This window comes from Ursus arctos, unplaced genomic scaffold, assembly GCF_023065955.2.
Source record: "Ursus arctos isolate Adak ecotype North America unplaced genomic scaffold, UrsArc2.0 scaffold_32, whole genome shotgun sequence".
Lineage (NCBI taxonomy): Eukaryota > Metazoa > Chordata > Mammalia > Carnivora > Ursidae > Ursus > Ursus arctos.
The window spans coordinates 19,411,041-19,436,640 of NW_026623008.1; the positions used below are offsets into that span (position 1 = coordinate 19,411,041).

General features: G+C 45.3%; 1 protein-coding gene across 4 annotated transcripts in view; it reads left to right on the plus strand.

Moving 5' to 3' along the window:
- ARID1A (AT-rich interaction domain 1A) overlaps nucleotides 1-25,600 on the plus strand; it is a 67,169-nt gene that overhangs the window by 17,408 nt on the left and 24,161 nt on the right. For all 4 annotated transcript variants that reach the window (XM_026516951.4, XM_026516952.4, XM_044390608.3 and 1 more), the window contains exons 2-4: nucleotides 7,642-7,854; nucleotides 9,175-9,627; nucleotides 10,848-10,964. In XM_026516951.4, the coding sequence (XP_026372736.1) occupies nucleotides 7,642-7,854; nucleotides 9,175-9,627; nucleotides 10,848-10,964 (783 nt within the window). The remainder of the gene's footprint in view (nucleotides 1-7,641; nucleotides 7,855-9,174; nucleotides 9,628-10,847; nucleotides 10,965-25,600) is intronic.

The following is a 25,600-nucleotide window of genomic DNA, read 5'->3' on the forward strand; positions in this document are numbered from 1 at the left end:
TCATTTGTTGAGTTCGTTAGTTTGGTGCTGTTGCGGCACTATTTGAAGGGCTCCTTCTGGAACCAAAGAAGAAATAAAGAAAATACCAGCCACCTGGTTGTGGTTTTTCTGGCATGCCTCTTTTGGGTGGACAGCTGTGAGGTGGTTATTACAGTTGGCTCTCATAATCTGTTTGAGTTTTGCTAGATGATTCAATGACTCTTACCCTTTGGTCTCTTTTTTTCTACCCTTAGTAAGTTTTCTTGATCATCTGATCTGGAAGGATGGAGCACAGTAGCCTAAATAATCTCTGTGCAAGGGAGAGAAGCGCCTTGTTCTCCGTCACTTGTAGAGACAGCATGGGTCGAAAGATCAAGTCCGAGGTCTGGGTGCGGCCCCACCTAGGGATTTGGTCAGGCTGGTGCTTCAGGTGACGGCTTTGAAATGAGTTCTTAGTCTGCAAAGAGGAGCATGCCCTAATCTTTAGAATTATTTCTGTAAACAGAATAAGGTTGATAGAACTTTTCATTGAGTTTGGATTTTTTATAAAAGATTTAATTAATTAATTAATTAATTAATTAGAGAGGGCACAAGTGGGCAGAGGGAGAGGGAGAAACAGACCCCCTGATGAGCAGGGAGCCCGATGTGGGACTTGATCCCAGGACTCTGGGATCATGACCCTAGCCAAAGGCAGAGACTTAACTAACTGAGCCACCCAGGCGCCCCTGAGTTTGGATTTTTAAATTTATATTCAATTTGGACACTTAGGGAATTTTGAAAGATTTTTTTTAAACCTCTTTGGAGTGGTAGTTGTTCTCTCTCACCATAGGCAGATGACCAGTTTATTTAGAGCTTGAATGAACTAGAGCTAGAATGAATTGGTTTCTATCTCTTGTGAAGTAGAAAATTTGGGGTGTGATTCTCAGGGTAAGAAGAATAAGAATCTTGGGCCAAGTGGGTTTGATTTCCTGGGTCAGGTGTTGGTATGTCTGAAGAGGTATCTTTCTTTTCCTATTATCAACTTAGCTTTAGAAAATCTTAAATAATGTCTCTGGTGAGGCCAAATAGGAGGTTAAGGAATGTCTTATTGTTGTCCTAGGTCACGAACAGGGAAACCTGACTGTTAAAATGCAAAACAAAAGGAAAGAAGTCTCTTTATTTTAAGAGGCAGAGTTTGGGGATGAGACTATACAAGCAGGTTTCTGGGCAATTTCTCTTCAGGTCGGGTAGGGGTCCTTGACCAGTTTTCAAAGCCATGAAATACTGGAAGAGTAAGAAAAGGATGAGGCGGCTCTGGATACAGATGTCTGTGTGGCCGGGGGGAAGAGTGCACAATGAGAATGATTTATTCTGGTTAGCTAAGGTGTACCAGGGTATAAAGGGTGATTCTTTTTAGGGGAGTCTGCTCTGTCCATCCTAGGATCCCAGTGGAGCCACGTGGAGCTTAGGGGAAGCTGAAAGCGTTGATTGGGAGAGGCCTTACCTTTTATATTTGTCCCTGCCTGGAATGCCCCTCAACAGGGGAGGGTCCCGAATGGGAACTGGATCAACAGCTGCCGCCTGTCCCTGTAATCACAGGAAGCTGAGGCCGGGTGCCTTTGTATGGGAGCTCCGCAGCCAGACAATAGTTTGTGCTGGCGGGGCCATGTGGCGAGTCACGTGACCTGGGGCTGTTTTCTGCCGGGGTCCTTACCCATCTGTTCTCTCGGCTCTTTCTGGGTTATCAGGCGCCAGTCCAAGTCCTCCCAGGCAGCCAGCTTCATGGCCAGAGATTACGAGCACTAACCTTCCTGGCAGGGGCGGTGTGGCTTCGCGTTTATGCAGATTAGCCATGTGTTTCTCACTTCAAGGCGTTCCACAGGAAAAGCCTTTTCCTGTGTTTGGCTCTCAGTGGGCGGTTCCCAGCTTACTGTACTGGGACTCAGCAAGCAGCAGGCGTGCACGAGAGGGATCACAGTACACTGGCCCCCTCCCATTCCACCTCCAGTGCTACGTCACCACAACACAACCGCTCGCGCTCTCATACTGTTGGTGTCATTCATTCGGTGCCAAGATTGCTTTAAAAAATTCCCTTGGCCCCAGTTCAAACAGGAGTACAGCTGGGATGTGTTAGATTTTAGGCAGTCTGCCCTCAATTTGAGATGAGTTATAAATAGCAGTGCCGACTTCCTTAACTACCGCTCTCTGAGGTAAAATGCAGGTTAATTACTGTGGGAATCAATTAGGGGGTTCTTTCGGTTAAAGAGCCAGGGATGCTTTTTTTTATTGTTATTATTAAAAGTCATACAACAAATCTGGCCAGGAATGAATTGAAAGCACAAGGAGTAAGAAATAATATTTAGACGTCCAAATTCCAGGTTGTGGCACTAAGTTTATACTGGCCCCAACTAGTTGGCATTTAGGATGACAGAGCAAGTGGTAGTCAAGACTTCTGCTTTCTGATGGACGCCTTTTCCACAGCCCTGGCCCGTCCCTCTCTATTCCTGTTCTTGCCAGTCTTTGGGTACCAAATCTGGCCCCTTAGGTTTGTTGCCTGGTCACTTCCTTTCTGTATCTTTGGATTGGGACTGAAGTCTGGAGCTTTCCTCCGGTTGGACTTTTATTTCAAGAAAATTAAGTTTATCTTTCTTGGTGTCAGGGGAACATGGAGTGATACATTTTGGTGAATAGTATCTTTCTGCTTGGAAGTTTGAAGGAGGAGGCATTGGGGGCGGTCTTCTCTGCTCGCTTCACAATCAGTCATGGTCAGAAGTTGGAGAATTTGAAGTCCAGTTTGTTATATCTTGGCACCCCTGAGGGTTGTTATGGCTCTCCTTGGTGCAATAAGTTGTTCAGGATTCCATTAGCCCACTGGTCTGGGCTAATTCCTTTTGCCTGGAATAGGGGGATTCTATGCAAATGGTTAGTCCACAAGCTGTTCTGAATATATTCAGAGGGTCCAGCCTACCAGGCATCCTGGCCTTTGATGCCCCTAAACTGCATCTTTTGATGCATTTTTTTTGGCAGGCGGTTTGTAACATGGCCAGTGATCTGGAAAGAGATAAGTGGTGGATGGAGATGGATTTTTTCCCCCTATGGCTCTTTTCCCCTTTTTTACTTTTATTTTTTATGAATGCAGGAGAGTATATAGCAAGGGGCCTGACTTCCCTGATCAAGGGGGCATCATTTTCCTCTCATTTATGTGTCTTTGTGGCAGAGCCTTTGCTTTTGAAGTATAATCACAGTAATCTACTCCTGTGGTTTCCCATTGAAAGGATTTCCTCTCCATCATTCCCGGAGTGGAATCTCTGGCTCTTTGCAGCCAGAGTTTGGTGTTTCCCTGCCTCTTCCTTGGTGCCTGCAGACTGCTGATACTGGCTTTTCTGTCTTGCATTTAGTAGGGATTTTTCTGGCTTGAAATTGCTATTTTCCAATAAAACTGATCAGTGATGATTTAAGGCCCCTTCTCTGTTATGAGAGATTGTAAGATGGCATTTCATCTATAACTGCAAATCACAAATCTTTCACAGTGGTTTTAAATGTCAGAAGTGTGAGTTAGGTCTCTACTTACCTCCCATTCTGATATGAGCAGATGTTTAACTTGACATGAGACCAGAATAGTCAGATTATTTGAACTGAATATGTTTTAGTTTGCAAAGCTGCGTATTCTGTTGATTATAAACCTTTGGTGAAGGGAGGGGGTCAGAAACCTGATGTCTGAGAAGGGGAAAGGTCCTAATTTTATTTTTAGAATAAGAATTTCTTTGACTTGCATTTATTTTTGGTCTGCAAAGATTTCCTAAAGTTGATGGAGGAATCCTTGAAACCTGTATTAACTAGCCCCCTCTAAGTAACTGTCCTCCACTGGGAGTACAGGACCCTAGACGTGAGGGAGGAAAAGGTAACTTGCTTTTTATTTTTAGCCTTTTGTTTCTAAGCTGTGTTCGGGGATACCTTTGCAGTTTGAAGACCTCTCTGGTATACCATGGCACTTAAGATTCTTCTCAAAAGTGTGCGTGTTCTCCCTTGGCTGCCTGTTCTACCCTGCCCTCTTTTTTCTTTCAGTTCAGTCCATATTTTTTTTCTTCCCTCAAAGTCATAGCCTGGTTTAGGGTGTGCTCCTGGACCTATGGCTAGATGGTCTGGCCTGGGCTTTCTCCCCGTAGCATCCCCTACCTACTTCTTACAGTAGGGCAGCCTAGGACATTGAAGTTACTGAGCCCTAGCTCTGCAGTTGGGGTCTGGCAGGGGGTCGAGGGGGATGACTTTGAAGGTAAAACACCCGATCTCTGGCTTCCTAGAACATAGTCTTGAGAGATGCAGTCAGTTAACTAGACAACTAAGTGCCAAATCTTACGATTCTGACAGAATTTACTATAGGAAATTTAGAAATGTGAGAGATCAGAGTGTGCTGAAGAATGGGAAGTGCCTTCATGTTGAGGGGTTGAGTTTCTGCCAGTGGAAGCCGTTGTGGACAGGAGGGCAGGGCAGGGTCCATTGTGCAGAGCTGGGCATGCCCCATGTGGGTGTGAGACTGAAAAATGTGTAGAACTGGAGCACACCGGAGGGCTTTAGAACCAGGCAGCAGCGCTATTTATCATTATTGATAATAGCTACTGTTCATTGGGATTTAAGTGGCACTGTGTGTAGTGTGTTATGTGCATTTTATTTTTTAAAGATTTATTTATTTATTTAGAGAGATTGCGGGGAGGGGCAGAGGGAGAGGGAGAGAATCCCAAGCAGACTCCCATCTGAGGGCAGAGTCCAACGCAGGGCTGGATCTCACAACCCTGAGATCATAACCTGAGCTGAACCCAAGAGTCAGATGCTTACCCAGCTGAGCCACCCAGGCGCTCCAAGTTATGTGCATTTTAGGTGAAAAACTTTTCACTGTTTAGATGGACTTACGATCAAGATCAGACAGTGATAGAGTTAGAATTTGAACCCAAGTCTATAGATTTACTACATTCTTTGCTCTTTCTGTGCAATACTGTATAGGATGTAGACAGGAATTTTGGAGTATTGGTGTGAACAGGGAAAGATGAAAATGATTTGGGAGCACTGCTCTAGAACTGTGCAGTCCAGTATGACAGTCACTAGCTACATGTGGTTATTTGAATTAAAAGGAAATAAAAATAATTTTGTCCCAGGGCATCTTGGTGGCTCAGTCAGTTAAGTGTCTGCCTTTGGCTTGGGTCTTAATCCCAGGATCCTGGGATCAAGCCCAGCATTGGGCTCCCTGCCCATATGGAGTCTGCTTCTTCCTCTCCCTCTATACCCCCCCCCCCCCGTTGGGCTCTAGCTGGCTCTTTCTCACTCTCAAATGAATAAATAAAAAAATCTTTAAAAAAAATAATTCAGTTCCTCAGTCACACTAGCCATATTTCAAGTACCTAATAGTCACATGTCACAGAAAATTTTATTGGACAGCGTGTCTCTAGATCTCACTTAGTAATAATACACATGAGGATCATCCAAGGATCTTAAGGGGTGGAGGGGGTCAGGGAGCCCAAGCCCTTCCAGACTCCCTAAATTGGAATCTATGGGGAGAGACCCAGGCATTTGTGCAGCTTCACAGACAATTCTGACCTGTAGCCCTGGTTGATAGCTACTGCTCTAGAAGCTCCACAGTAACCATGGTAATGACTGCCCCTCTTGTGTTGTGGGGCCACCTGGATTGACAGAGATACCTAGAGTGGGCTGGTCTTTCTGTTGAGCAAATGTAGTCTCTTCACCTGGGGGCCACATGGACAGCAGCCGCAGTTGGGGATGAACTGAGGATCTGGTCGTTGTATGTGGCATAATGTGGCTGTGTAAGCCCCTGAGCTCTTTATGGGAGAGACTGGTGATGTTTTGGCTTCATTGCCAGGTGTACCTGGGGAAGACCACATGCTATTTATTACTTACCAGTCCAGTTGTTGTTAAATTTGAATTTCCTAAATAGTCCCAAAAGAATTCATGTAGCTCCAAAATTAATGACTGAGATTTTATTGGAGCTTCTGATACAGAGGCAGGACTTGGGCAAAAATTTGGTAGGTATGATCGTTGGAAACAGCACTTTAATAATATTGACATGTAGTAGTGATTTGGGATACAGTTTTACTGTGGTTCACTGCAGTTTAGAAACTTGAAGGGTGCTTCCATCCTCACTGTTAACCCTTTTAGCTGAGACTTTGCTGCAGCTTAAGAATTTTGCCTCTCTTTTTTTCCTTTTGGTGTTTAGAAGGATAGTTTCTGTGGCTTTTTGTCTTATCCATTTTCCTCATGACAGCTCAACTTTCCTTCTGTTATAAAACACTTAGGTAGTACTCTGCCCCCCAAAAAAGACATGTACAGAGAACCAGTTATCTGAATGTGCCTCCCTCCACTTATCTTAGAGGGCGTTTATTGTTTTTTAAGGTCTTATCCACCTTTAATTATAGAAAATTACAGAAAAGCAGAACAGGAAGGGACCCTAGGTGTAATCTAGACCAGTGGTTCTTAACAGTGTGGCCCCTGGACCAGCAGCATCAACACCACTGGGAAATTATTACAAGTGCATAGCCTAGGACCAACCCTGAACCTATAGAATCAGACACCCTGGGGGTGGGTCTCATCAGTCTGTATTTTAAAAAGCCCTCTAGGTGATTTTGATGCATGCTAAAGTTTGAGAACCACTGAACTCCTTAATTTGAGAGCTAATGATATTCAGGCCCAGAGCATTAATATCTATTCCCCATTCCCAATTTAAGATTCAGTTTTCAAGTTTTGTGTCAAGTCCAGGCCTACTCTTCAACTCGGGTGTATCTACTTAAAGTGTTTAGAGATGACATCCCCTCCACCCCCAGCCAATCAGTATAGGTAGGCATCTCTGGCTGGAAAACATGCTGGGCTCTGTCCTATATAGCTCCAGTAGGATAGAGTTATGTCAGAAAGTGAATGAGCTGATTGAACCTGTTGTCCCACAAAGAGCTGAAAAGAAAGCTATGTTTGTAACCAAATACTTGTGAATTATACTTTGAGCTTCCATTATTGGTGTACCTTTATATCCTGTCCTATAAGGAGACAAAAGTTCTATCCTCCTTACACATTCAAACTCTTAAATATTAAAGGAGGTGAACTTTTCAGTTGAGATGCCCAAGGCTCTAAATTCAGAGTCAACAACTCTAACTTAGCCATGTTACCCATCTAGAAGCATAAATTTAAGTGCTTGTGCCATAGTGTAAATAAACTACAGATACGCAAGAAAAAAGATTCCATCATTTAAAGAATGGAAGCATCTAGATGCTTATGTATTTGAATCCCCAACCACAGAAGCATTAGTTTTGGTGGTGTTGAACAGATCATGGCAGAGTAGAGCAGCACCACCTTTTCCAGCTGAAGGGCCTTTGTTCTGATTTTCTGTACCAGAGTGTACATGTATTCCTTGCTCCACACCTAGCCTGTCCCTTGCGTCTCAAGGAGTACCGCACTTACAAAGTAGTGCATAGCTTTCGTAGTGGTAATTCCCTTTCGCATATGGTAAAATCAAGGTTATGAGGAAGGTTAAATGACTTGCCCAAGAATTACTGGGTCTGTACCACTACTTTTTCACAATAACTGTTCTCCTGTGTGGCATACAGACCTGTACACTTGGGTTTATGTACATATATTGGCCAGTGGTGACTAAAGCTTTAGGTTAATAAAATGCTTTTTATTTTGTAGCCATCCAGTCCAATGGATCAGATGGGCAAGATGAGACCTCAGCCATATGGCGGGACTAACCCATACTCGCAACAACAGGGACCTTCATCAGGACCGCAGCAAGGACATGGGTACCCAGGGCAGCCATATGGGTCCCAGACCCCACAGCGGTACCCGATGGCCATGCAGGGCCGGGCGCAGAGTGCCATGGGCGGCCTCTCTTATGCACAGCAGGTAGATGGTGACTCCAATTACCTTGACCCTTGTTGCTGTCCGTGATCTGGTCTTGAACTGTAGAATCAGAATGAGTCTTTGGCATGTAAACCTCTCTAAAGGAGCATAGGCCAGTGGGCTCAGTTGTCTGCAGTATGCTGCTTACAAGGCCAAGGTTGTGGGCATCATCTCACATGTACTCGAAGAACTGTTCCCTGGCCACAGGCTGTACATATCTGTGTCCTTTAACCTGGCTGAGATCGTGTAGATCACTACATGAGTAGTGATCTCTGAAGGAGGCGGGGGAGAAGGCAGGGGTCGGGCACCTATCCACTGCAACCAGGAAAAGCCCCTTGTGCCATGTGCCCTGGGGATGGAACAGGCCCTTCTTGTTTCCCAAGGCGTTCGACATATAGCTGTCTGATTTAAAATGAAAGATTAGGAGGGACTGGGAATAGAAGAAAAGGGGAAGATTGAATGGTAGTGATGCTAACAGTGCTGTTATAAATGTTAAGATTTCCTTCATCTCCTTTGTCTGGCCATCTGCACCACTATCTCTTTATTGTCATTTTTTGTTTTGACAGCATTTTCTATCATTTATATTTGAGTAATACTCATACTGAAAATGGTGATGGACAGAATATAAAACCTAACTTCTAAGACTTTAAAGCAAAGTATGCCCTTAAATATGGAAAATAGGATACTGTCACTCTGGGGTTTTTTTTTTTCCCCCTCCAGTGAGCAGATGGGGGAGAGATGGGTGGATATTACTGGGTTGGTTGTTTTTTGTTTTTGCCTACTTACCAGATGTACCCCCAGTGCCTAGAACTGAGCCTGGTACAAGTGAGCAAGTAGGCTTTTAGATATTTTTTTGAATGAAGACAGAATGAAAAAGAGAACCGGAGTAGTTTAGCGATTTGCACACTGTCTGGGTTACTAAACCCTTCGTTTTTAGTCGGCTGAGCCAGGCTGCTGTTGACTATTCGTTGTGGCTAGGATACAGATTCCTAGCACTTACAAAAACAGTCTAGGCCACGATAAAGAGGAGGTTCACTGGTGAAAACGGCTGCTCTCAAACTCTTGTAAGTTGCCCAGATATTAAACGGTATAAATTTTCTGTGGATGAATGCAGTCCACTTGTAAACGAACCAACTAGTAACCCAGCTGGGCTGTCTGTCCTGGCTCAGTTCAGAGAGGGATGATAGGAAAAATCATGGGCCTTCTAAGTGGCAGGCTTGGCTTGCCTGCTTTCTATACCCATCCTCAGACTGTAGTTTCTGACAGAATACCTTTCTTAATCCAGAAGAGTCTGTGCTAAAAGTATCCTTTCCTTTCCTACAGATTCCTCCTTATGGACAACAAGGCCCCAGTGGGTATGGTCAACAGGGCCAGACTCCATATTACAACCAGCAAAGTCCTCACCCCCAGCAGCAGCAGCCGCCCTACTCCCAGCAGCCACCATCCCAGAACCCTCACGCCCAGCCTTCCTATCAGCAGCAGCCGCAGTCTCAGCCACCACAGCTCCAGGCTTCTCAGCCTCCCTATTCCCAGCAGCCATCCCAGCCTCCACATCAGCAGTCCCCGACTCCATACCCCTCCCAGCAGTCCACCACCCAACAGCACCCCCAGAGCCAGCCCCCGTACTCACAGCCGCAGGCACAGTCTCCCTACCAGCAGCAGCAACCTCAGCAGCCAGCCTCCTCGACGCTCTCCCAGCAGGCTGCGTACCCTCAGCCCCAGTCTCAGCAGTCACAGCAAACTGCCTATTCCCAGCAGCGCTTCCCTCCACCACAGGTAAGGTGCCCCTGCCTCTCGCCCTTCCCTGCATGTGACCACAGACAGCTTGGGGCTTGGTGTCAGGAGAACTTTGCCATACAAATTGGTTCTCTAATGTGCACTTAAAAACCAATTAAACTCTGGGTAAACATGCTAACTGGATTGATTGAACTAATAAAGGCATAACCTTCTTAACTGCATAAAAACCCGTGGCTCTTCTAAGTGATGAAGAAATAGGGCAATGGAAAGATGCATAGATCCGATAAGAAATTAAAGATAATGGGACTGGTTTTGTTTTTGTGTTTTATAAACTAGCATTCAGAACTTGAGCATCCAACTGAGTTTGGTGTTCTCAAAAAGTTTCTTTGGGAGGCTGTACTGTACGTTCATTCCAGCTGCCATTACATTCTGCTATTGCTCAAAATATTTTGGACCCCTTCGTTTGAAATTGCCATCAGTGCTGACATCACATTCTTTGGAATATTCTCAGTGGTGGCAAGTCCTTTCATTTGTTGAAGGTGGACTTGATTTTAGGAAATAGCTAAAAATCATTTGTAGCCATGTCTGTGAACAAGGTAGGTGATAAAGCCTAAAAATAACAATTTGGGCTTTATTCTTTGAAGAGCACAAAAGAGGAGAAATGACCGAGTGTTGACAGGTCCACTAAAGATTCTGTGCATTGGTGGCATTATTCAATAAATAACTCATCCCCAGGTAATACCTTTGGAGGAAGCAATACTCAGTTTAATGCAGAGGTTCTAGCATGAGTTTTTTTTTTTTTTTTTAATTAATTGGTTTCCTTACTTGATAGATTAAAAAAACTTGTAGGTAGTCCTACTTTAGCATTTAACCCCAAGGAATAGCTGTCTGTGGCGATAAATGGTCAGCAGTGCTGTTCAGAGTCTTAAATCCACTGTTGACATTCTTTCCTCTTTTTTCTTTTTAATTAAACAACTTTAAGTTTTTATTTTACTTCCAGTTAACGTACAATGTCATATTAGTTTCAGGTCTACAGTATAGTGATCCAACCCTTCTATACGCCACCTGGTGCTCATTGACCTACTTGTCTTAAGAGCCACACCTTGTATTTTTCTGCCTTCAGATAATATTGTGGGCTGTTGGGCAGTTTTGCTCCCTCCTGCCCTCTGTGAGACAGTCCTGTAGCCCTTTCACCATGAAGCAAGCTTGCCTGGTTTACCAATACCGGGCCTTCACAGCATTTGTTTTTCTTATTTTAGGAGTTATCTCAAGATTCATTTGGGTCTCAGGCATCCTCAGCCCCCTCAATGACCTCCAGTAAGGGAGGGCAAGAAGATATGAACCTGAGTCTTCAGTCAAGACCCTCAAGCTTGCCTGTGAGTATTCTTGCCAACCTCTAAAAGATGATGGGACAGAGAGGAAAGCAAAGAAAACTGGTTTCTGGTGGATGTTTTGGTGGTATGACCTAAATAAACAATGAGCTATTCCTTGAATTCAGGTTGAAAATTCTAAATAGGAATTTATGGACTGACCTTGTGGAATGTCTGTTTTGGCTGGCTGCCTGGGGAATAGGTTTGGTGATCGCTATTTAGAGTTTTTTTGGTTTTGCGTTTTGTTTTTTAAATCTTGGGCTCTGAGGCATGGACCAGGTAAGGGACAGAGAAGATGAAGGTATTGTAAGCACTGTCTGCTCTCCATCAAAGTTGAGGGAAGTTTCAGGGTTGTTTTGACCTTATTTTCGAGGGTTTAATTTTTAAGTTTTCGTCTTAGTATTTAGCTAGGAGGTACGATCTGGGGTGCATCCAGCATGGATTGTCCCATTGAGCACGGGCTGAGTCAGAGCAGTTTTTCTGGTGGTTGTGTGTGAATAGGTGCTTTGGTCTAGTAGAGTGCCTGGTGCCCTGATGCTTGATTGCTGTTTATGGATGGACTGACTGTATCCTGAGAAAGGCAGTACACTCTGCTGATGAAGAGCTTGGGCTCTAGAGCCAGAATTCCTGGGTCTGCGTTTTGACTCAGCCACCAACTCCGTAGCCTTGGGCAAGTCGCTTAACCTTCCCCTGCCTTCGTTTTTGCATCTGTAAAATGAACCTAAAAGTACCCACTTCATGGAGTGGTTATTAACATGAGATAGGTTAAAATAGAGCGCTCATGCATTGTGGGCACTCCATAAAGGTCAGAGATTCCCATTATCATCTCAGAGGGCAGAGGGACTCTACTTGATACCTGAGAGACAGCACCAACTAGTTAATAGTAGACTGGTTTTAGGAACATTTACACCTAGTCTTAGCTCTGGGTACTATATGTGGGCAAGTCACACAGACTCTGAAAATTAATCTGCTGGGCACGGGATTAAAATAGGCTGCTCTAAAGTCTAGTAAGACCATTGGTAGCAAACCCTCCATTACAAATCCTGCTTCAGTTAGTAAATAGACATGTTTGGCTGAGTTTCTAGATAAAAAAGTCTTTTGAAATTTTGATTCTACTCCGATTTGAAGTCTACCTCTTCAGTTATTCTGACTTGGGAGAAAATGGTCTCTGGATCTCTAAGGAATAGTTAGGAGGCAGGAACTCTCTTCATCATGAAGCCTCTCCTGGCTTCCCCTGAATATCTCTGAGCCATAATCTGCATAGGGCAAGGTCCCCAGAGTCCCTCAGTACCCGTTGTGCAGGCATCCCAGGCCAGGATGAATAGCCACTGTCAGATGGGACCCCTGAGACTGTTGACTTTCTCAGTTGAGGAATTGGGCGAGGTTGTGTCTGAATAAGGCAGTCCCTCTTTGTTCCCTTTTCATTAACGACTGTTGCAATCCTTTTCTGCATCCCAAACTTCACTGGAATGTGTTTTTTAACCTGATTCAGTCAGAAATGTGTAACTACTCCCTCATCATCTGTGGTCTGTAGCTAAATCTGGGTGAGGTGCTACTGTGGCAAGAAACCAAAGTGTTTGCCAGTGTTTTAAGTTGCTCCCCATCAGAAAGTTTCTGCTTGCTCCTAGTAATCTTCCAGCGGAACTGTATTTGTTATTTTTCAGTCCTGAGAAGCCTAGCCTATAAACACATCTCATGTCTTCTAAGGGTTGAGAGCCTTGTACCGTCAAATCCAGAGTTTCTGATTTGACCCGCTGAAGCGAAGACAGCGGCAGCTCGTGGGCCCAGGGGAGGGTTGTTCCTGGGCAGCCTATCGCAAGGAGCATTCCCAAGCTCAGGCTTCTGCTATAGATTCGTCCAAATGGGTCATTTACTCTGTGGTAGAAGCTCTACATGGGAGGTGAGCTGGCTGGGTTATTGGCATCTTGTTTGTTGAATTGCTTTTTATCCCTCTGCTATTTGGACTAAGAAACAAAAGGTGGTTATTCTTTGAAATTTTGGTTTGATGCCAGGTTTGCCTAGCCAGGCTGGGAAACGGTCACATTTGAAGAACGGAGAAGTCGAGATTCCCTAGAAGGGACCCACTCTTTTCTGAAGCAGTTGTGTCAAGGGATCCCCAGATTTGCGGTGGATTCTTTCACTCAGCAGATGTTTATGGGGCACCTCTTTGTGTTTGGCCCCAGAACAAAAGCTAGGCTGACTGGACGGCCTCTCCAGTTTTCCACATCCTCCTCTTTGCTCATTCACCTTCCCCACTTAGCCCTAAAGGCCTTATGATTGTGACCCTTGATTTAAAGACTCATTATAGTTTTTGATCCTGATTATTACAAAAATTAGATTTTGAGGAATTTTTGCTCAGCTATTAATGCCAAACCATTTAGCTGCTATTATCCTGATTATGTTATCCCTCTATTTAAAACCTCTCAATTATTTTTCATTAATCTTAGAATAAAATCCAAAATCCTTAATATTACGTAGGCTGCCCCCCGCTTCTGATTTCGGTCTGGAATGAGGCCTGAGACTTTGCGTTTCTAACAAATTCCTTGATGCTGCTGATGCTGGTAGGCCAGGGATGGCGCTTTGAGAACCTCTACTTCATCCTTTTTTGCCCTTTGCCTTGTTCGACTTTGTCTCAGTTTTGTAAGGCCCCGTGCTTTTTTCTGCTTCTAGACCTCTGCACAGACCCTTCCCTTTGCCTAATACACATTTCTTCCTAACTCCTTGTTCATATTTCAATAATCTTGTTCAAGATTATTTCCTCAGAAAACTCCTTCCAGGGGCGCCTGGGTGGCACAGCGGTTAAGCGTCTGCCTTCGGCTCAGGGCGTGATCCTGGCGTTGTGGGATCGAGCCCCACATCAGACTCTTCCGCTATGAGCCTGCTTCTTCCTCTCCCACTCCCCCTGCTTGTGTTCCCTCTCTCGCTGGCTGTCTCTATCTCTGTCAAATAAATAAATAAAATCTTTAAAAAAAAAAAAAAAAAAACTCCTTCCTAATCAAATGTCAAAACAGCTTAAATAGCTTCTATGGTGCCCTCACTGAATAAAGTCAGTTTTTATTTTTAAAAAAATGCAATATTTAAGACCTATTAAAAGGTATAAAGAATGATTCAGTGCCAGAGGACCCATCTTTAGAAATCAAACCTTGGTAAAAGCACCTTATACAGCCCTCTGGGATCACTTCCCCATCCGTATACCAGGAGAAACACTATCCTATATCTGAGGTTTCTTTGCTTTATGTCAGCAGAGCAATTTGCTCATACCTCTACACTTGGGTCTCTTCCACTTGATGGTAAGCTTCTGGAGGGCAGGCACTGTGTTACTGACCTGTGTGCCCCTAACATCTATCACGTGAAGTCCCAGACCAGTGGTAATCTACCTTGGTTGCACGTTAGCATTACCTGGGGAGCAGATGATCTTAAAAACCAATGACTGGGGTTCACAGAGTTCTGAATTGTTTGGGGTTGATGGGGCTTGGGCTTTGCTGTGGTTAGAAGCTGCCCCTGATGATTCTGATTTGTAGCCCTGGTAGAGATCCACTAATCCAAACTGTTTTTTGTCAGTATTTATCTCAAGCGTAATTTTAATTACATATTTAACACAAGCTCAGTGAGGGCTGACTGTCTCTGTCTTGCTCATGGCCACCATAGTGCCTGGCACAAAGTAGGCTCCAGTTCAGTGAACAGATGAACCTGAGCAGTATTTATTACAGTGTTCACTCAGAAAGTGTACGTCTGACAGGGGACAGCTTGACCATATTGTAAGATTGTTGTTTTCACTGCGAGGGCAAGGCAGGATCACAGCCTGTTAGGGGAAGGCCTAAACTCCATTTTAGAGGATGGATTAATTTATTTGTGCTTCCTGACAGTGACCTTAGGAAGAAGTGAGGTTAGGGTTTGTCATCTATCTTGTAAAATAGCTACTACTTCACCTTATGGTAAGAAGGTTCTTGTAAGGGATGGGTAAGCAAACCTCTAGATGTTTCATTAAGTCTTTAATTTCCTTTAGTTTGGGCTAAATCTTTAAGGGTCTTTATCTGAAAATTGGTATCTGACTTTTGATTATAATCATTTCTGGGAATGACTTGGAGTTGCATCTTTAAAAGCTTCTGTTTAAGTGATTCATTCAAGTGTATGTGGTTTCCCTAGAATAATGAATGCTTCCCAATTTTTTTCTTACTGAGGCGCATTTGTAAATTTACATTATAGTCTGAAAGTGTACTTGGGATAGAGTTTCCATTCAGTGGTGGAAAATAGATCAGGATTGAAAACCCAGATCTGGAAAGGTTAACTAGATCAACGCTTCTCAAACTTTAGCATGCACTGAGAATCATCTGGAGATTAATTAAAACACAGATTACTGACCTACCCAGAGAGATTCTGATTCAGTGGGTGTAAGGGTGGAAGCTACGAATTTGCATTTCTAGCATGCTCTCAGGTGGTGCTGAAGTTCTAAAAACCATACTTGAATAACTGAGCTTAGGTAGTAGTAGTCCTTTGAAAAGGGAAGAAAAAAATCACAAGACTAGGAAGCCATGGTGGTAATTGAATAACAGTGGTGACTTACACTGTAGTTTGACTCTTGGTGATCTGGAGGGAAGGCCGTGGCTTGAAAATAGTGGAAAGAAAAGAGACTTGGGAGAAACAGACTGCCTGCAGCCGCGGCCTCAGTGCAATCTATTCCTGGGGGTAGAGCAGCCTTTGACTGCAGTACCACCCTGGAAGTTTTCCATGTGGCGCTCACTGGATCCCTTCCAGAAGTTGGTCACCAAATCCCAGTCTACCTCAGAAATGGCTTTTTGAATCTGGTTTCCCCTGTCCTACCCTTTGCCTTTTTTTTTTTTTTTTTTTTTTTTAAGGCCCCTACCTCCCACCTAGTGTCTTACCCCTGGCCGTTCTGTTTCTTTTCCCTCCAAGTCTGTCCTCATCATAATCATCAGAGTACTCATCTTAAAAAATCAAATCTGGGGGCGCCTGGGTGGTTTAGTCAGGTTAAGTGTCCGACTCTTGGTTTCAGCTCAGGTCATGATCTCAGGGTCCTGGGATTGAGCCCTCCATCGTTGTCAGGTTCCCTGCTCAGTGGGGAGTCTGCTTATGTCTCTCTCTCTTTCTCTGACTCTCAGATAAATAAATATATCTTTTTAAAAAAAATCTGGCAAGTTAACATTACTGCTTTAAAAAAACCTCTGGCTACCTGTTGCCTATGGGTTTAAGCCCAAGTATGACACAAGTTCTTTTGTGATCTGGAGGATAAGGATATTTAAAAAAAAAAAGTGGCTACGTTTCCTGTCCCTCGAGTAAAAGCTAGTACACTGTTTGCTGTGGGTATTCTATAGAAGGCAGACAGGCATTAGACAAGGGTTAGGCCTTGATGACTTCTGAGGTAGCCTGTGATTTGAATATGACATGGTTGCTGCCCTCAAATATTCTTCTTTGTTTCGTTAGTAAAACAGATAGAAGAATGTATGCCTGAATGTTACAATGGGTGCTTTCCTAGTTTGGTCAAGTCAGTGATCATTTATGTCTAAATAGTTGAGGGAAAACATGGCAGAAGTTTAGAATGACCTAGACATGGATATACTTGGGTGGTTGGAAAGGAAAAGTACAGCATGAGCAGTGGCCAGGTGGGGGTGGGGTATAGTATATGTGATACTGGGGGACTGGTCAGGATCAGGCTTCTAGGGGGTAGGGAGTAACAGGAAGGAAAACTAGATTACAGGGGTTAAGGCCCTGGTGGGCCAAGTAAGCCATTTTAGTTTGATCTTAGAGGCCTACAGATACGCTATTAGAGCAGTAACATGATAAAACTAATGTTATAAAAAATAATCCATTCATGTGTAGTGTGGTGAGACAAGGGGAAAGTCTGGAAGCAAGGGGAGAAGTTAAACTGTTGAAATAATTCTGGCGAGAAGTGTGGAGTTGTACCCCTCTGTCTTGTTTGCATAGCCAACTAGTCCCAGTTCTGAGCTGTGCAGGAAATATTCTGCAGAACTGAGAGAAAGTGAGTAGAAAATTTAATGATCTTCAAGGGGGGTGGGGAGAAAGATCTCATTGACAGAAATAGAAAGGTTAATAGGAAAACTCATTTTGGGGGAAAAGCTAAGTTCCATGTAGTGAGATGTTTAAAAACAAATGCTTAGCTGCTAGTTGGAAACAGGAGACTGCAACTTGGATAAGAGTTGATTGAGTCTGGGTCGAGTCCAAGAGCAGTCTGTGGAGTGATTCACAGTTAAACCTCGGAATGAAGGAGGCCTCCCAGGCCATGGCTTATGGAGGGAGGAGCCAGTGGGAGCCCTGGACAGTGCCTGTGGTCATCAGGTAGAAGCGCCCAGCAGATAGCTGGTGAGCTTGGAGGAGGACTAGGATTGTGTCCTGTTTATGGAAGCCCAGGGTGGCGGGAGAGGGGGAGGGATGGTCCACATCACATTTATATTTCAAAGAATATAAAGTTGGATTTGTCAGGAAGCAGGTTATGGGGTTCCTTTTTACATGTGGAGAGGATCTGATTTCTGAGGTCTGGAGGAAAGGAACAAGGGAAAGGTGTAAAGGTAAAGAGCATTCCTGAAAGGCATTGAAGGGAAGGGGCAGCTGAATCAGCCCAAATTCCTCTGCTTCACCTGAAGACCCGCATGTGTATAAGGCAGATAGAAGGGTGAAGATGCTGGCAGAATATTAGGAGGGTATAAACAGACTTATCTCTCAGGAGTTGTGAAAGAAAGGAATCAAGGGCACTCACTGGGTTGGCTCACAAAGGACACTGTACCCTTGACTGGAAAAGTCTTAGAGGCTGCTGTTGAAGAGCTGGATCACACTTGTTTCTTCTGGTTAGGTGGTGGTGGAGGTTATTGCTGCTGGGAATGAGGTAGAGAATAGGATTAGGATTTTTAATGTCTATTAAATTATCTACAGATTTTTTTTTAATCATTTGGGTTTCTAAGTCCTTCTTTAGATTTCACATAGTAACACTGTAGCTATTAGCACTCATGTTTTACTACTCTGATGTTCTCAGACCCCAGGAGCTTGGGTTACAGTGATCTGGAAAGAGGAAATGGGAGGGAACTATGTTGTTCCCATAGAATCCAGATCTTAAGAGGGCAGGAGAGAGGCCAGGAACGGAGCTTACAGGCAACACCAGTCCTCCTAGAAGAGCAGGAATTGAAATGTACTGAGCAACCACTCCTTTTTTATATTAGAAGAAACTAAGGGTCAGAACCAGGATTTGAATCCAGCTGTCTCTGCTACTTCAGGTGGAATATTTCCTCTAGCATCCCACCCAGCAGAAGAAAGACAATCTGATCCTCTCTTCAAGTTCAGCCAAAAGCCTCAACCCCTTTGCCATTTAATATTTACTGGTCTTGTCCTGAAAGGATTTCCATTTCTTTCGTTTTCCCAGGCCTTCTTGTCGCGGAGGCACAGATGAGTTGTGAAAAGGGCAGCTGCAGTACAGGGAAGGATGGGAGAGGGAACATGTCCAAATCGATAGGGCAGGTCTGCTGGAGGAACTAACCAACTAGGGAATCCCCTCAAAAAGTGGAAAGTTGACTAGAGTTTGGCTCTTTGGTTCCCCTTGAGTTGGACGGGAGCAAGTACTTTTCTGTGCCTTTCTTCTTAGAGCAGTGTCCTGATTAATGCTAATGTTAATGAAGTAGAGCCTTCCTTCTGAAAAAATGGGGTCCATTATCTACCAGCACAGACATCACCTGGGAATTGTCTTAGAAATGCAGGTTCTTGGGTCCCGCCCAGCTTTATTGAATCCAATACTGTTAACAAGATCCCCAGGTGATTCATTTGTCTAATGGTTTTAGAAGCAAGGAGTTAGACCCAGAGAACGGAGAGTAAAATATTCAAAGGAAGTATCAAGCTGGGGACTTTGGAATACAAGGAGTTTTACTGTGTCTAGTAACATTTAAATAATCTCTGAGTGTGGGGGATGGGAGTGGGAGACCACCACCACTTGTTTCGTGGTGCTTTGGGGTCCTGGTTCCCCATGCCTACAGGCCAGAGCCCACTGTGGGACCATCCGCAGCTCCCAGCAGACCTGTGTAGCCTTCTCTCCAGCCGCCCGGGTGTGCCTCAAGCTCCTCACAATCCCCAGTCCTTCCTGCCTTTGTCTTCGTGCTAGAGATGTCTGCCCATCCACTTTCCTGCTCTCTTAATACCTGGCAAACTCCTATCTTGGCTTCAAAACCTAGCTGAAATACTTTCTCTGGGATTTCCCCAGTTTCTTCATGTTGGCCTGGCATGACGCAGGCGCCTCTGCTTGGGCATCGGGTCTGCATCTAGCACCTGGGCCAGGCAGCTGGCTACTCGGTAAACCTGTGCTGAGCAGCCCCAGGTTCTTGCTGCCCACCTGAGCTTGGAGGCCAGCTTTTTGTTGTCTAGGTTTACTGAGGGGAGTGACAGAAATCCTCTGAAGGCTTAAAAATTCCGAATGCTTGAAGGATTTAAATTTTACACTGTGTTGCCTTTTGTCACATTTCATGGTAAAAGGAAACAGGCTGACAGTTTTTGCCTAGGCTTTTGATGGCTTATTTTTGAGGGACCAACAAAAATGCCACCAGCAATTTTGGTACTCAGAGAAGCTGGGCCTTTCTGAGATTGGTGACCTGTTTTCTTTATATCTGACTGTGTATCTGTGCTTGCTCCCCTTGAATTATAGCCCAGGTGCTCTCAAAAAGTCTCAGAAAGGAAATCCCCACCCCCCTCTGTCATATCTGCCCAGACTGCTCAGAGCAGCGTGTACTTCGTGCAAGTAGCCGTCCCTTCTCTAGAACGCTGGTTCTCTGGCAGGGCTAGCCAATCCGCTTCTCCATCTCAGTCACGCTGCTCCAGCCCTGATACTGCCTGGTGCCTGCTGGAGCCTGTGCTTCTAGCCGTGCATTTCTGTATGCTTGTTCCTGGGCCCATTTCCTGTTTCTATTCTAGTCACTGGTGGCTCAGCTCTGCTTCCTGCCTGTGTGTCTCACACAGATTCCTCTTGCTAGAGCCTTTTGTTTTCTTCAGAACAACTTCAGTCTGAAAACGAACTGAGCCTTACTTCTGGTGTGATGGCCCTCGGGGTCAGTTAGCCCTTCTGAGGACGGGCAGGAAGTTCCTCCTTCCCATCAAGCAAACCATACCCCTTGGATTTGATCTTGTTCTTTAGTTTGTCCCCAGCCCTGCTACAGGAAGCTGGTGGCTCATTGCTTAGACCAGAAATTGCTATAAGAAGACGAGCTGGGATCTTTTGTAGCCAAACCTGTCTTCACTCCTCAGCTGTGCAGGGTTGTCAGGACTGGTTCTTTCTCACCTGGAGCTTATAAACATATTTCTTGCTGCTGCGGAAGATACTTGGTACCGTTTCTAGCCCAAACCTCCCTAAAGTCCAGAGATACTTATACGGGGTTGGGCAGGTAATACTATCCTCAGCAGAGTAAAAGCTTGCAGAGAGTGTAGAGATGGAAAGAAAGCATGTGCTGACTCAGCCTTCTATCCTGTGTGAACAGTTCAGCAGCCCCCCGCACCCCCACTCTGGGGTTCGAGTGGGAGGGAGAAAGTACAGGGAGGTTGTAAAAAAGGGAAGAAGTAAAGGAGCTTGTTCTGGACAAGTGTATTTTAAAGTTCTTAGACTCTTCCATCTTGCCTGTTTCCCATCCAGAAGATGCTGTCTTGGCAGAGAATATGCCTTGTGAATAACTGTTCTCTCTCCTTCACAACTATTCTTTTGGGATCATCTGATAATCCTGTGTCAGGTGGAGTGGTTTCTACAGTGAACCCTAGGCTTAGGTATGTTTAATAGAGAGGGATTTTTTTTTATTTTATTTTTTTAAGATTTTAGTTATTTATTTGACAGAGCCAGTGAGAGAGGGAACACAGGCAGGGGGAGTGGGAGAGGAAGAAGCAGGCTCCCAGCAGATCAGGGAGCCCAATGCAGGGCTCGATCCCAGGACCCTGGGATCATGCCCTGAGCCGAAGGCAGACGCTTAACAACTGAGCCACCCAGGCGCCCCAGAGAGGGATTTAATATAGGGATTTGGGCTTATTGGAAGAGGAAGCCGGCATGCTGTTGCAGGAACGAGTGAAGGAGACAGAAATACGGTCTCTGCCATACTTTGATCTAATCTTGAGTTTGCTCCTAATTAGTAGACCTGAATTGTATCTAAACCCATTCACAAGGGATTCTGGGAAACGTGGTTTTTAGCTTTTGAACCTCTACAATTAAGAGTAGAATGGGGACAGCGTGAGCTGGTCCACAGAATGTTCACTACGCTAACACAGACATTACACTCCTCCCCTTTACCCCTTAATCTTACATATGAGGAACCTAAGACCCAGAAAGGGTAAAGGACTTGTCCAAGGTCATTCAGTAAATGAGGACATTAGGTTCCCTGACTTCCAGTCCAGTGCTTTTACTTTTAGGACCAACTCCTATAAAGGATCGGTAAAAATCTCCTTTAAGAGAAAGAAGAATGCCATATTCTCTTCTCTTTGGAGAGGAGGAAGAGGTATGTAGAGATGTGGGGCTATTTCTAGGCAAAGGTAGTGATACTATAGTTTCTGGATTTAGGTCTGCTCTCCAGGAAGATGTAGGAAATACCCTGGAAGGAAGAAACCTCAAAAACTAGAATTTCCTGCAATTTCCTGAGTCAACATATGGATGGATTCAGTTGCCTTGGTGACCATGGCTTTCTTCCACCCCCCACCCTACTTCCCTTTCTCTCCTATTGGTGCTTTTTTTTTTAAGATTTTATTTATTTGAGACAGAGAGCGAGCCCGAGCAGGAGAAGGGGCAGAGGGAGAGGGAGAAGCAGACTCCCTGCTGAGCAGGGGGCCTTATGTGGGGCTCGATCCCAGGACCCAGGATCACGACCTGAGCTGAAGGCAAATGCTTAACTGACTGAGGCACCCAGGAGCCTCCCTGTTGGTGCTCTTATAACCTTCTGCAAAGCTGTGTGGGAGATTACCTCAGTGAAGTACATGCCCTGGCTTCTGCCATTGTCCTTCTCCAAGAAGACCCAACAAAATCAGAAAGCCAGGCCCCAGATGTGTGCCAAGTTGTGTCTCATCTGTCAGGGGGTGGGGGGACCAGGCTAGAGGAGTGTTGGGCTTTTTGAACAAGAAATAAACCAGGCCGTCCTAGAAATTCTATCCTTCAGAAACCACTAGGGCCCCCTACACCAGAGTGAGAATCTGTTCCACCAAACTTGGTCCAGAGGGGAGGAACCCTGGGTATGGAGCTATAGTAACATACCTGATAAATCAAGCATAGTATTAGTTCTGTTGTCTTTTTTTCATGTTTCTAAGATAGCTGGCATTCAATCTTTGGGGACCAGTGCTTGCTCTCTTGTGCCATCCACGTCCACAGCCTGAACCTCTTCCATCTTCCCCACTTGGTGTCAGCATGGAATTGGCTGGTATTGTGACATAGTCTCTGATTGCCATTGGGCGGAGCTCACCTTCAAGAGGCTAGCTAGCTTGCTTCCCATTTGACCTTTCCCAGGAAAGCTAAGAAGCTGTGCCTTGTTGAAAGTGGAAACTAAGAGTTGAAGGCTCAAGCTGAGAGTCGGCAAACCTGTCCCGTAAGGCCAGCTTTGATGTGGGAGGAATATTGAATATTGTTTACTGAGATAAGTGAAGGTAATTTCCTGACATTCGGGGGAAGGTAGGAGAAAAATCAAGTTCCAAATAAATGGAATCAGTGTTCAGAGGAACTGTTATTAAGAGTATTTGGTCATTTTCCCCTCATCTTTTACTTTTAGAACTTGACTATGTCTTTCCCTATGTTCAGAGTTGTTCTTCTGGTTTAAGATGCTATTCAGTCCTTACTCTCAGGTCTGTTTGTTGCATACCTTCCCTCAAATCTTCAGATTTTATCTAGACCAGTAGGCCATGGTAGGGAAGACCACTGGCAAATATATATTTAGGGGTTTAAATAGCAAATCAAGGAGTCCATCGAGCTCCCTAGACCTTGGTCTAAGCTGTGTTCAGCACAGTGCCAACCTCGCCTTCCCAGTTGTGCACGTTGTATCCTTGCTTGCTTTCTGGTTGCCTATAATTCTGAGGAGCGGCTAGGTGAGGTGGAAGCCTAAGGCCACACCCCCTCTCCCTTACACTTCTCATATCTAGGACTCTGTCTTCTTTTCTGTGTTTCTTTCCTCTCCCCCTTCCCCGCCCCCCGCCCCCGCCTTGCTCGAGTTCTAGGATTTCAGCTGATGATCATGGTGGAACAAGGTCTATGTGGTTGGCTTTCCTAGCAGGAAATGCTTAACTTGGGGAAAGTAGGGAGTTCCTAACTTCTTTGCTTTCTCGAGCTTTACAGTGCTTGTTTCCTGCTGGGATTAGAACAGCCCTTTTCCATAAATATGCACTGTTCTTGACTGCTCTAACTCAGGCCCAGCTCTGACCCAGTTTCATTTTTTTTCAGATTTGAGTCTGTTAGCTAGTGACCCTTAAAACACTGTACATTTTTGGCAAAGAGGTGGTTTCTGACTAATAAGACATTCTCTCCTGGCCCAAGTGAGAAGCCATTGCAGGGGAGGGGTGTGTGTCCAAGGCTGGTCAGGTAGGTAACATGGTAATTTACAGGCCTGGGGGGGACTGTGACAAACTGGAAAACAAAGTTTCAACTGATGGCTGCACTGTGGGGAGTTCTAGGATCTATTTTTTTCACCAGTTGGGAAACTGGAGTTTTTAATGTAGGATCTCGGAATTATTAGAAGGGTCTGTATGCAGTGTTGTTCAGTGGGTTAAAAGGTGCTTTGACACCTGTGGGTCTGTCCCTGCAGCTTCGTGTCGAGAGCCCACGTAGCCTTGGCTCCCTTGGAGCTGGTATTTAGAATTTTCTGGGGGTGGGGGCCAGCTGTGGGGAGAGCCATCTACCCATTGCCGACTCTGCTTGTGTTTGGTGTTTGTTTTATTGGTTTGGGGAGGGGGAGGTGCAGGGGAGATGTTGAGCAGAAGCACTCAATGTGATTAAACCTCTAGCCGAGCAGATCTGTGGGAGCGGAATATCGACCCCTGGAAAATCAATGGCCGCTGCAGTGGCCAGGCTGCTGTTTGCAGGGGCTCCCACCGCAGGGGTGCAGGCAGCGCCACAGTCTTTCTTCTCCCCTTTCTCACCCCAGAAGCGCCCTCGGCCCCCACCCGAAGGGGTAGCTCTACCTCAAGAGATTTTGCTGAGGTGGATTAGGACAGCGGGTTCTCGCATTTTTGCAATTAGATTGAAATTTCTCCAGTGACACAGAGCCCCGCCTCCCAACAGCCTCCTTTCCAGACGTTCCTTCCCTGCACTGCAGTTCTGTCAAGTGCTCTCACCCAAGTGGCTGGGGCCTATTCGGGGTTGTACTTTGCAGTTTTAGATAGGAGAGTTCATTCCCTTGATGGCCAGCACCCAAGAGTCCCTCTCTCCATGTGCAGGTCTAGAGCTCAGGTATGGGATTATGGTGGGGGGGGGGGGTCAAGGTTAAAGGAAAGAGAGAAGACTAATAGCGATTGGGTCTACAGAGGATGCTTTTGAGTAGAACATTCATTGAGTAACTTCTCAAACGTGTTGTCTTTTGTGTGCCTGGCATTTTTCTGGTCACTAATAACATAGGATCTAGCCTGGTCCTGCTGTGGTCCCCCAGGCAGATTCAGCACATTGCCATCAATCCTGCGACAGTGGGTCCAAGAGGAGCCCTTGGAGAGACTCTGAGCATCGCCTCTGGGGTGAGGGTGAAGGGCCAGGGAAGTTGTGCTGACTGTGGAGGCTTTGTCCCCACAAAGCTGTTCTTATCTTTGAAGTCTCCAAGGCAAAAAATGACTTTAGTCATTAGCACCTATAGCTCGACTTGAGGTAATTGGCCTTCCCACCCAGTTCTCTTCAGTGACTGGGCAATGGGCCACCCTGCTTTGTTAGAGGAGAGCTCTGGTGCCTTCCCCCCACCGGCAACCCCGGTGGTTCACAGCTGCGGACAGGGGGTTGAAGCTTGTTTGGCCTCTGCCCCCCAGAAAGTAGCTTCCCCACCTTAGAGTTTGGGGAATGGCGCCCCTAAACAAGGCCTAATTGTCCTACAGTTCAGAAGGGTGACTGCAGGGCTGGGTGAGGGTTTGAAATCGCCTGAGATGAGGCCATCTAGAGGCCACGGATGTTTTGACTTTTCTCTCTGGGCCACACCTCTGTGCCTGATAATAGGGGTAGAGCACATTCAGTATGAATACCAGCAGAGATCAGATACCAGCCTACATGGGACTTAGCTTCCTGAGGGTGTCCCTAGATTCTATGACACTCTCTCCTTCCCCCTACTCCCTGTACATTAAGTACCCTTCTAAGCACTCAGAGGTGAGAAAAAGTACTGTACCATTTATTGTAGCAATAGTAAGTTTAAATTGAGAGTTATGGATGAAAGGGCTGATTTGAAATAAACTATGAAAGAAGGTTTAGAAAGGAAGAATGGTTTATGAGAAAAGCGAGTAGGCAAGAGGGGAGTGTAGCATTGTAGATTTGCAGAGTTAAATTATCTAGTCTTTTCCTTCTACAGAGGAGCCAAGCAAGGCCTGGTGAGGTTGACGTGTTAGAGCCAGGGAGGTAGTCACTCAGCATGTCCGGAGGCAGACTGTGGCCAGGCTTTGTTTGGCGCGTGGAACCTTTAGCGTCTGGTAGTGGCACGCTTCCACCTTACAGTAGA